Source organism: Nomascus leucogenys, chromosome 17 (assembly GCF_006542625.1).
Source record: "Nomascus leucogenys isolate Asia chromosome 17, Asia_NLE_v1, whole genome shotgun sequence".
Lineage (NCBI taxonomy): Eukaryota > Metazoa > Chordata > Mammalia > Primates > Hylobatidae > Nomascus > Nomascus leucogenys.
In genome coordinates, this window is record NC_044397.1 from 20018762 (window position 1) to 20031393 (window position 12632).

The following is a 12632-nucleotide window of genomic DNA, read 5'->3' on the forward strand; positions in this document are numbered from 1 at the left end:
TTAATTTTATAAACAGTGAAAAGAACATATGGGGAGGAGTGTAATAAGGAAGTAATAGACAGGGAGTGGGGAAATGACTAAAGAATGGGTGATTTCATTCTCAACCTGGTGGTCCAGCCTGGTGGCCTACAGTGGTTCTTGAGTCTAAGAAAACGAGTAACATCTTGAGTGAAAAGAAAAGGCTGAGGTGTGGGGCCTAAACCAAGATTTAAGGCATGAGTGACAGAAGAGGAAGTTTCTATGCAAGGAAACTGAGAAGGATCAAAGCATTAAAAGTGAAGATACGCAAGAGTGCAGCCCACAAATCCCAGCTAGGGAGGAAGCCAAGGGAAGAAGGTGGTCACAACACCACATCCTACATAATCAGTGAGTGAGACCTCCTTGTCATTCTCAGCATCACCCAATTTGCTGGGGGGTGGGGGATTCCTAGGCCTCGTCACAGATCAAAATCTCTGAGGGGTGAGGCTTGGGAATCCATATTTTGAGAGAGCTCCCTTGTGAACCTGAAGGATAAGGTAAAACTAAAATGAGGTAAAACCTTAACAAGGGGTATTTCACTGGATTGACTAGGACAGAACCCTGTGGACTGAAGACTGGATGGGGGACATGGAGGAAGCCTGTGTAATTGCTGTTCGAGAAAGTGTTCAGTGAAAAGATGAAGAGGGTGGATATTGGAGACCTTGGGGCTGAGGAGGTGGTGGTAGTTGAAATTGTTGCTTATGATGATGTAAGAGAGATTGCCTATAAATGGGAAGGATGTGGGTGGTTTTCAGTGCAGGATAACTGAGTAGTTTGGCTACACATTTGCTTAGGCCCCCCACTGCCAGAGAGATTATTTTTTGGAAGGAGAGATTTTTGATGGTTCAGGGAAAGCTTGGAAATGTTCATCATGGATTAGATGTTTCTTTCACTTGTTAGCATATTAAGGGAGGAGAGACCTCAAAGCCTTCTCAGTGCCTTTCCTTCTCAAGTTCTTATTGGGCCTTTCTGGCCCATCCTTGAGAAAGAACGAAAGAATGGAGCCTGGCACACTGGATACAGGGACCCCTCCCTGCCACCTGTCCCCCATCATGTTCTTACAGTTTTCTCTTTCTCTATTTCCTTGCCTCATGTTAAATGGCAGTCTTGTATATGTAGAACCTCCTTAAGGGATTGCCTGGTACATAGTGGTGTTTTTCAGTTGTTATACTTTTGGACTATTGGAAGGATTCCCACGTTTCCACAGTGATTTCATAATCATAGTGTTTGAAGGTTGTGGACAAGGACTGAGGTGAGAATACTATTCTCCTCTTTTCCACTGCCTTGGGGTCTTTGTTTTGCTTTATTTTTAGTTTTAATTTTACATATTTTTTAGAGATAGGGTCTCACTCTGTCACCTAGTCTGGAGTACAGTGGCATGATCATAGCTCACTGTAACCTTGAACTCCTGGGCTCAAGTAATCCTGTCGCCCCAGCCTCCAGAGCAGCTGGGACTACAGGCCCACACCAACACGCTTGGCCAATTTTCTTTATTTTTTGTAGAGATGGAGTCTCACTATGTTGCCCATGCTGGTCTTGAGCTCCTGGGCTCAAGTGATCCTCCTGCCTCAGCCTCCCAAAGTGCTGGGATTACAAGCATGAACCACTGTGCCCGACTGCATTTTATTTTTAATAACAGATCAAATTCATAATTTTCTACTCTGTTGGCTTTCTACCTTTATGTTCTTGGGCGCGTCACCTATTTTTAAGATTTCATTCTTTCTCCCTACTTCATAGAGTGCATTTATTTTTACTTTTAACATTGTTTTCTTATTTAGGTCAGTGAGTGTTTCTGGTCGGGTGGGTGGTTTTTTGGTTACATCCGTTCTCCAGTCTCTCTCCACGCGGTATCCATCCAGAACCTCTCCCTGCCTCCTCTCCCTGTCCCCTCCTTGTTTTCTGTTGTGGTTACTTGGATGCTAACCCATTCAACTTGTGCACTGACCCTGGTACATGGCTCGTTTTCTTTCTCATGATCATATTTATACTTTTGATGGATATATTTAAATGAACAGCTGTGTGTTTGTTGAGTCATACCACAATTATCTGATTCTGCTTTAGCTGCTTGACTGGCAAAAGCATATTTCAAGCTAAATTGTGAGAGAATTCCATTAATCACATTCTATTCGGGGGAGGGGAGAGGAGATAGACCACTAAGAGAATTCTTTTCCGAGATTAATGTAAATTAGTGATTCCATTATTTAGAGTAGGTTGATCTGGTTGCTATTTAATGTGTCACTTGGAGAAACTTTACAAAGTTTAAATAACTGTAAAAATAACTATAAAAGGTTTAATGATAACAGCCGTGTAGGCAAAATTCCTTGGAATAAATTGATGTGCAGATAAAGTTAGTTGCTGCTGCTGGTCTATTTAAATAGATAAGGGGGTCTTTCAAGAGTTCCTTTTTGTAAAGACCAGGGTTCTTGCCTCACATTGCTGTAATTCATTGGCTAAGTATTTGGTTTTAAGCCTCCTGAAAAGATAACATCTAATTCAGAAATGTTACAACTTTCTTCTTATTTTTTTTTTTAAATGTATTACTGACTGTAACCTCTGGTCAAGTCTTTTGCTTCCATCGGCTGGATCTATTTTTCTCCTGACACTTCCTTGGGGTTCTCTCTGAAGGTTATTAATAGGCATGGAAGCATGGCTTTCCAAATAGCGTCAATAAATGTTAGAAGCCTTCAGGGGAGATAATATGTCAATTTCTGACTTGTAGGAGATGTATATTCAAGAGACAGACGCTGTCTCAGAGGTCACTAGGGATGGCTCTGGGCCTATCAGCTGGTGTCTGCAACTAGAGATCCAAGCAATCCCTTCCCACTGGGATACTGTCCACCAGGGAGTTGTCTGGTACACCCAAGGTCTGCCAGCCGTCTTTTTGTTTGGCTGCCTCTCTTGGATGACACCCTTGAAAACTGGAATCCAAGTTACAAATGATATCTTTTAATTTATCTCAAATATCTGCTTGCTACTATATTAAACCGGGGACATACAAACCCACCCCTGCCCCCCATTTCCTTGCTAGGCTATATCAAACTTAAACTTCACCTTCCTCTCTCCACACCAAAGTGTAGCCAAGGCTAAGATGTTAAAATGAGTATGTTTTAATTTATATTGTGCGCCTGGTAGGTGCCAAGCATGAGCATGTAGCCATGAGCCAGGCAGAGTTCTTACTGTCATGTTGCTTACATTTTGGTGTGTGGAAGAGGGAGAAACACAATAAAAAATTTATTTATTTTATTTTAAACTAGTAAGTAAGTGACAAATCTCACCTAGTTGTTAAGTGCTATGAAGAAGATATGGTGGGATAATATAGTTTATGGGGGTGGGTGAGAAGGTCTGAGACAGGAATGGGCTTGCAGTGTGGGAGTGAGACGGAAGGCTTTGGTTAGGCCAGTGTATAAAGGGTGGTGTTTCTCACTACCACAGAAAAGTGCTCCAGTGTCTCTCAGTAACAACAGAGAGAGGAAGAGAGAGAGAGAGAAATGTACCTCTCTGGCCTTGACATTCCTTTCATCTTATACCCACCCCCCCAAATTATTATAGATTAATCACATTAGCCTGAGAATTGGGACAGCTGTGTCAGATGAGCAGTGCTTCTAACACCGTTTGTAAGTCATAGGAGGGAAAGAAAGGTCTGCACTGTTAGGTTAGAGGGGAACCTTCAGGTCAGGCACAGCTAGAAATGAGACAGAGGACTGAGACACTGTCTACCTGAGGACTTTGGGAAGAAGTGGGATTTGAAATGAACTTCAGAGTTACATATCTAGAAGAGCTTTATGGGAAGGAATAATGGGGCTTTTCCTACCAATAGGTAAAAAAAAAAATGGTTCCAGTCACAGTTTGCAAACAAGGGACAGGGAGTGAGCTGTGAGCTGTGTTGGAGAATGTAGCAAAATAGCAGGGAGATGATGGAGTCCTAGCAGTTGAAACAAAGCAGGTGGACCATGGCTATTTGAAACAAAGGAATGAAGTGGAAAATGAGGGACAGTCTCCATATAGTCAAGCCTGGTGAAATAAAACCTAGTTTTGAGGTACGAGTAAGGCACGCAGCAAGTGATCAAAACACTGGATTCTCAGAAATTTAGCGTAGGTATTCTGTGTATATCTGGAAGGGGTGTAACAAAGTCAATTTCATTCTGGGTACAGTTAAAATAAATTTACTGGGGAGCCTTTGATTCTTACATAGTAGCCTAAGCTAGACCTTTCACTGTCTTTCACATTAAGCCTTATCTTTTTTTTCATCTTTTTTCATTTTACAGATCATATTGTTTGCTTCCCTTCCTTCCCAAACCATATCTCGGGTCCATCTGTTACAGCTGGAATGTTTATAGTGTAACTCAGTCAAAACCCATTCTTTCCTGAAATAATCCATAATTATTTCCTCTAACTACAGGATAAACCGATCCAGGGCCTGGTTTTCAGTTCTATAGGACTTGTCCAAGAAGCTATTTGTATTCATCTATCATGAAAGATCAAATTACATGCTAATATTCTGAAAGTAACACCCCGCCAGAAACCCTCCAGCAGCAGTGAAGTCTATATAAAACCAAGCCTTGGCAATTTGCACATTGCCAGTTCCGACAGAGTGTGGTGTTAAAAATATTTAACAGGTCATTTTTGAACCGTAGAAAAGACCCTGACTTAACTTACATGGTATGATAGCTTCGGTTTAACCTTTCTTTGCAGCTATTACTGACAGCCCATGTCTCATTTCACTCCTCCCAAAGGCCCAGGTAGTTTGGCCCAAGCTGCCTTTGGGTTAGCTCATTGCCTTTTGAGCATAGAAGAGATATGACTGTTCTTGTATTATCTAATCAGTTACAGTGGCTGATTTTGGCCCTGCTTGGTGGCGGTTGATGTAAGTCTATTTTCCTTCAAAGTTTCATGTCTAGAATTTGCCTTGCTGGGCCTAACTTTGCCCCCAAATGTGCCTTACACTAATTTCCATTTTTATTTTGAGGGGTGAGTTTACAAGAGAACTGAAGAGTAGGGATGGAGGATGGGAGTTAGAAACCACTGATGCACTATCAAAGAGGCTTGTTTTTTTCTATAATATCAACATCTTTTCTGGGGGCAGTGGGAGGGAGGAGATGATTGGAGGTCACAGAGTAATATGAAATTGTTTACGGTTAGAGAAATGGAAAGAAGGCATGATTGAATGGTGTATTAAATAACCATGAGTAAAGGTTGTTCTTTAAGAGGAAAATAAAGATTTTCAGTTGAAGTTCAGAAGAATTGAGGCTTGAATAAAATGTTAAGGATGGCGGAGCCTGGTAGCTCCTACCTGTAATCCCAGCACTTTGGGAGGCCGAGGCAGGGGGATTGATTAAGCCCAAGAGTTTGAGACCAGACTGAGAAACATGGTGAAACCCCACCTCTACCAAAAATACAAAAAGAATTAGTCAGACGTGGTGGCATGTGCCTGTAGTCCCCACTACTTGAGGGGCTGAGGCAGCAGGATCATTTGAGCCGAGGAGGTTGAGGCTGCAGTAAGCTGAGGTTGTCCCACTGCACTCCAGCCTGGGCCATGGATCAAGACCTTGTCTCAAAAAAAAAAAAAAGAAAAAAGAAAAAAGAAAAAAACCCCCAAAAAACAAACAAACAAAAAACTGTTAAGGATGACAGAACAAGATTGCTAAACTGTGGCTAGCTAGTTAAGGGAAAGTTGTATAGAGTGGTGGTGCATTAAGACCTGAATGCTCTGATCTGGTGGTTTGCGATTTGACCTGTGTCCTTAGGCAGGTTTCTTCTACCTTCCCAGAAGACTAAGAAAAAGCAGGATTCCATAAATTATTTTTCCACATTGCCTCTGCCTTTTATATTAAAGAGAATTATTATTTTTTCCTTATGGAAGGCATAGTACAGAATGCCTAAAGATATATAAAGAAAAAAACTGTGATGGAATCGTAGTGAGAGCCCTTACCAATGGTGAGCAAGCATAGGTTAGAAAGTGCCTTCACGTGGACGATGTAAAAGTCATTCAAAATAGGGGTGGGTGATTGTATGACCTGTCTTCCAAGATTCTTTCTAATTCACAGATTGTTAGAAATTGAATTGAGAAGAGTATCAAGAATGTCCTTATTGAATGAAGGTACTCACTAAAGTATGTATTGAAGAATGAGTTTAGGCCATCAGGCAAGATAAATGAACATTTTGTCAAATTTTCCAATGGGAAAGAATTTTAGGGTTCATCTTACAACTTTCCCCTCATCCTCAATATTACAGTTAGTTGTATGCTACTCATAAGTCTAGTTTTCAGAAACATGCTTTATTGCTGTATTATAGATTAGCACTTAGATTGCCTAATATGGGTTCTGAAAGTTCCATATAGAAGTGTATTATATTCTCAGTTATTCTGTAACCAGTATCACAGTAAAATTTCGGGTAGTACATTGTGGGGTATCTGTGGCTTTATCTAGCTGTAAAACTGTGATGAGCAAAAAAAGTGCCAAACTTGGTTTCAAGCCCACATACATTAGAAATTGAGCTAAACGCTAGCTTAACTACATACAGTCTGATCTTTAAGTGGAATTTGAAAAGTACCATGGGATTTGGAAAGTCGTTTTGTACTACCCTGGTGATGTGTCTGTTTTTAGTAGAATATCATGGGAATGTTCTGTCTTCTAAGAAAGTAGGCCTGAGACATTGTAAGAAACAGTATTGATTTAAAGAGGGTACGTTAGTTAAGGCAGGAGGTCTGTAACCATTTTCTGAATAGCGATTTTTCTTGTGTCTGACATATTAAAATCAGTTTCCAGGGACAGAGGGTCTTATCCAAGAACAGAAGGGAGATGTGTGTACACGAGAGGCACGGATTCACTCTGAACCCTTCAGATAATATTTTGCAGTCCTCAGTAGCCTGTGATTTTTCAGTTAGAGATTTTGGCATTACAGCCTTGCACAAGGATTTAGTTGAACCCAAGCAAGATAAGCAGCTGTGACTACCTTCATACAAGTTTATATCCCATTTCAAAAATATTTAGCTGTATACATAAAATATTATTCCAACATTTAAAAAAGTGCTTTCTTCCTTGACTGTTGGACTTGTTGACATCTGTGATGTTAGAGAGGTTAATGAAATTTCTAAACTGTAGAACAGTGTCATTTTTGTCAGGTATCCGCTAAGTGCTCAGTCTAAAATATCTGGTACCATCTGGTTATCTGATATAGTACAAAGACTGAGCATTTAAGGACTAAGGCAGTTACTCGAAGTGTTGTCCAAGAACTCCAAAGGCGCCTGAGACTTTCTCAGGGGTTTCACAAGGTCCTCCTTCTTCCAATGATATGTGTGATACTGGATTTTCTATATATACTTCAGCCAGTACATGTTGTAACAGAGCGAATGTAGATCATATATGAGAATCCAGCTGTGTTTTATTAAACAGAGATTTTTGAAAAAGCAGGAAAACAGTGCCACTTTTCTCACAACATGTTTTTAAGAAATACATCATAGCTCTTTTAAAATAAAAAAAAAGTAGTATGTTATTGTTATTTTATTATGAATAGAATATTTTAAAAATTCTGTTTAAGTTTTTAACACTGTAAATATCAAGAGATGTAGCCTACATACACATGCTTCTCAGTAATTTTCAAGAGTTTAAAGAGATTCCGAGACCAAAAAAGTTTTAAAAATACTGGAGTAAGGCAATCCCAGAACTATTGAATTATTGCCACTCCCATTTTCCACTACTGGTCTCTCTTTCTTGCCAGCTTACATATGAACGCTCCTTAGCCAAAAATATTTGAGAGCAGGAGAGTTGAAATTTTACTTTTAAAAATGCTAGTTTCTTTTTAGTATATTTTAAAATTAAAAATAGATCCTTGAGACTTCAGGTTGAGATTTTAGCATATTGATGTTTCTTATAATTGAAATATGGTCAGGAAATACCAGAACATTCCCCTTTCCACATTCTTTTTTTCTTTCCTTTTGGGGGTGCTGTTTTTAATAGCTGAGTTTACTGGTCAGGATAAGCACTGCAGACCCTGAACAAAATGGCAACCAGAAAGCTGACTTTTTTCCCAAAGATTTTTGGCAGATTTTGAGCTGTCTTTAAACACTAGAGATGGAATTAGTCCCTACTGTTTGAGGGTCTGAATTTATCATTCTTTTTCTGTCTTCTATTTATGAGCCTAAATTATTGTTTTAATTTTGTTCGCACAATGATAATCTGTTAATAGGTATTTGGGACGTGGGCTTTTGCTGGCTTTGTGACGTGGAAAATATGCCAGTGGTGATTGTTTCTTAGATTTTTTTTTTTAATAGTAAAAGGAGTCTTGATCTGAAGCTTGTTAACTGTTGACTTTTACTGTTACTTGAGCTAAATTCTACAGATTAAAGTTATAGAGATGATAAATCTTGCCATTCCTTTGCAGGTCTCTGTGTGTGTGTCTGTGTGCATGGTGGGGAGGGGGTGCTACTAATTGTTTAGAATTTAAACTTAAATTGAGCTGATTAATTCAGGAAAAATTCTAATTAAACTGTTATTAAATGTACACCTCCTTGGTTCTGGCAGTGATGAACAAGATAGACTATAGATTTTGCTCCCATGGAGTTTACAGTCTAGTGACAGAGACAGATGTTCAAAAGCACACACAGGTATGAATTCATAATTATTAATTAGGATGATTGTATGAGTGAAACTTAAAGTGATCTATAAGAATGAGCAGAGAGTATTTAAGGGTTTAGATAGGCTTCTAGAAGGTGGTAGCCTTTAGAGAAGCCATTGGGACTTACGGGATGAGTAGGAATTCAGTAGGTTGGGCCCTGAAAGAAGGGCCCAACCATAGGGAGCATCACGTGCAGATGTCCAGAGATAGACAGAAAGTGGCTGGTGGGGGTGATAATAATGGGTAGTGGGGACTGAGGAACTATGGAATGATGGTGAGAGCCAAGGGGGCAATGAAGATAGGTGAGTAGAGTGCCTAGAGTGCCTTACCTCTGTTCTGACCTTTGCCTTCCTCTCTAGCCTTCTTGGTTATTCACCGACTTTTTGTGACTCTTCCAGACCCTTTGTGTCCTGGCCATTCTTGCATTTTTTCAATCCTAAGGTTTGCCTGAAGTCCTCAGGACACACCATGCTTGCTCTGGCCACAGGCACCTCAATAGAAGTGCCTTTTCCCTTAAATATTACTCTATCTGTGTCCTGTGTTCACCCTCTCCCACCACACCCCCCAACACACTTACCCTTTTCCTAGTACCTCTACTCATCCTTCTGATTCCTGATTCCTTTTCAGATGTTACCTCCCCAGGGAACCTCTGCACCCTCCAGAAAGTCTCAAGTTGTTTTGTTAACACAGTTATTTTAACTATGTTTCTTCCCAACTCTTAATTCAGTTTTTAATTATGCAGTCTTTTGGATGATTATTTGATTACCACCATAGACATATCTTGTAAGTGCCACGATAGCAAGGACCTTGTTTATATTTACTATTTTAGGTTTCTGATATGTAGCACATAGTAGGTTTTGAGTAGTTTTTGAATGCATGAATGTGTTAATGAAGGACTGGGAATTCAGATAAGACTGAGAAAAGAAATAGTTTAGTTCAGCAATTTTCAATGGTTTGTGATGACATATCCCATAAAAGTTTTTTGGTGCACCCTCAATATGTGAATTGGCTATACATTTTATATAAAATAAATAAGTACATATTATAAAACATACATAAAACAGCAATTAAATAAGGATAAAATATTTAAGGTGTTGCTAATGGCAGTGGAATCATATTATCATCAATGAAAGTCTCAAACCACTCAGGATAATGTTTACTAAGACAGTAGTTGCAAATCCATTTTTCAGGTATTTTCAAATTTTGAATTTGGGGAGATTGTTTTATCTCAGATTGAACTGAGTATTACTACTTTTCTCTAGTGAAGTGGTGAAAGAAGAACCAGTAGAAATAAGCGATGTTAAGTCTACTGTTTTCTGACTCTTCTCTGTTGCTTGCATTAATAATATGTGCAATGTCTAGTTTCTGTAATGGTTTTAGAACACTTGCCATTTGGGAAGCCTCATTTCACTGTAAATAGCCAGTATAACCTGTAATTACACTTGAATGGACCTTCAAAACTACAAGTACATGGTTGCACTCTGTAAGTAAATCATGTCCACTCTAACATTATGTAACTCCTAGTCTTTCTGAAAGATACCTCCTGTATTAGACTGTCATAGAGAACTGAGATAGAGACCAGATTAAGTCTCAAGTTATTTTCTACTTTATTATATTAAAACATTCTAATGAAAAAACAGTTTAATAATTTCATTCCATAGCTCAGTGAATGACCCTTGCTTGGTCCTTGGATGTGCATACCTGTTTTGGAGATGAGTGGACCAGTGCTGGAGACTGCCCTAGACAGATGATTATGATTCCATGCTGGGGGCTGAAATCACTGCCAAGGGAGAGGTTTTTCACCAAGGGCTTACCTTTGAGCCGGAATCATGTATGACAGGAGGAGGCAATGGGGTTGGAGAGGGGTAGAGGAGGGGGCTCAGGGCAGTTCAAGCAGAGGGGAACAAAAAGCATATTCACGTCCAAAGGTACAGAGATGTGTTGGAGGAGTCACATTCTGGTTGTGAGGGGCCAAGATGAAGGATTTGTATGTCCCCAAAAGGACCCACTATAGAAAAGATCTATGTGAACATGGAAATAATAAAAACAACAACAGCAGTAGGATCTTCCTCAAGTTTCATATGCTTTTAAAAATAGAAAAGGAAGGTACATAAAAATCCCCTTTACCTCCTCCCTTACCTTGCTTTTAGGAAAGGGATTGACTGAAATATAATTATGGAACCAAAGAGAAATAAATTTAAGTGAAGGGTGGTAAGATATGATGGAGGTATGGTTTGTAAACAGACCGCCAGCCAAAAAAATTGATTTTTTTTAAATTTTAAAAATAATTAAAAACAAATAGAGATGGGGTCTCACTGTGTTGCCCAGGCTGGTCTCAAACTCCTGGGCTCAAGTGATCATCCCACCTCAGCCTCCGAAAGTACTGGGATTACAGCTGTGAGCCACCGCACCCAGCCTAAATAATTTGACTTTAAAGGTCAACACTCCAGACATGCTAGATAGCAACGGGCTTTCACTCTTTGCTTTAAAGCTGAAAGAGGACAAGCACACTCACCTATCATTAAAGAACTTTAGCAGCTTTTTCTTTATTTTACCATCCAGAAAATTGCAACTAACCAAACTCCCATCACATTCCTGGTATTTCACATTATTCAAATGGAAAAGTTTTTTTTTTATTTTTACATGATTTTAGTTGTTGTCTATCCTTGTTAAATTTGTTTAATGCAGAAATGCATTGCTTTGCCTTAGATAGGGTAAAAGTTTGTATTTTTTTGTTCTTCGTTTTTGCTTTAGGTCTGTATGTTGATGTAGGTTGCTCTGCCTCCAGTCCTTTTAAAGGAGAAGTAAGACTCTAGCATAGTAATTTGGCTTGAATTATTCAGTCGCTTAATCTTTAACATCATGTTAAAATAGTCTATTCATGCTTCTCAGGGTTTTTAATTTAGTGCCAATTTTGCATTCAATGGGATAAGATAAAATTCAAACCTAAAATCTTTTGGGACTGCTTCACTTTGCAGCTGAAAATTTTTTGTTTCCTTATTGATTTCTTTGTCAGAGTAGACTCTGAGAAAGTACCCTTGGAGTGACTACCAGTTAGAAGTGAATATGACTATTTAAGGTGATATGTTTAGGTCCACATAAAAGGTATATGTTTAAATGTAGTAAGAAATAAGGTGGCTGGGCGCGGTGGCTCACGCTTGTAATCCCAGCACTTTGGGAGGCCGAGGCGGGCGGATCACGAGGTCAGGAGATCGAGACCACGGTGAAACCCCATCTCTACTAAAAATACAAAAAAATTAGCCGGGTGTGGTGGCGGGCGCCTGTAGTCCCAGCTACTCGGAGAGGCTGAGGCAGGAGAATGGCGTGAACCCGGGAGGCGGAGCTTGCAGTGAGCTGAGATTGTGCCACTGCACTCCAGCCTGGGTGACAGAGTGAGACTCCGTCTCAAAAAAAAAAAAAAAAAGAAATAAGGCAATATATCTGAGGGTGATTAGTAAGAAGGGCCTTGAGTGGCAGTTTGAAGGTGGTATGCTTAATTTAATTTGTCTTCCTGCAGTTAGATATTTATGCTTTACTTACATTTCTTCTTTTCCCTTTACAGTTGTACAATGGTAGATGGAGTGATGATTCTTCCTGTGCTTATCATGATTGCTCTCCCCTCCCCTAGTATGGAAGGTAAGTGACTCACATCTTTTTGGGTTAAGATAAGTATACTGTGATTTTTTTTGGCTTACTATAAACTACTTCTTAAGCCTATCAAACTTAAAACACTCTTTTTATAATAAATATTTGGTAATTATTGGCTATTTTGAAGTGAAATTCTTATATACATTATATCTGAATATTTACATACACCTATATTTTTAAAAATTCAACCTAATTTTCTACTTAAATATAGGGCCAAGCATGGTGCCTCACACCTGTAATCCCAGCACTTTGGGAGGTCGAGGCAGGTGGATCACCTGAGGTCAGGAGTTCAAGATCAGCCTGGACAACATGGTGAAACCCCATCTCTACTAAAAATACAAAAATTAGCTGGG

General features: G+C 39.4%; 1 protein-coding gene across 4 annotated transcripts in view; it reads left to right on the plus strand.

Moving 5' to 3' along the window:
* ACVR1 (activin A receptor type 1) overlaps positions 1-12632 on the plus strand; it is a 141346-nt gene that overhangs the window by 64013 nt on the left and 64701 nt on the right. For all 4 annotated transcript variants that reach the window (XM_003266138.3, XM_030796491.1, XM_030796489.1 and 1 more), the window contains one exon: positions 12194-12267. In XM_003266138.3, the coding sequence (XP_003266186.1) occupies positions 12201-12267 (67 nt within the window). In that variant the 5' untranslated portion in view covers positions 12194-12200. The remainder of the gene's footprint in view (positions 1-12193; positions 12268-12632) is intronic.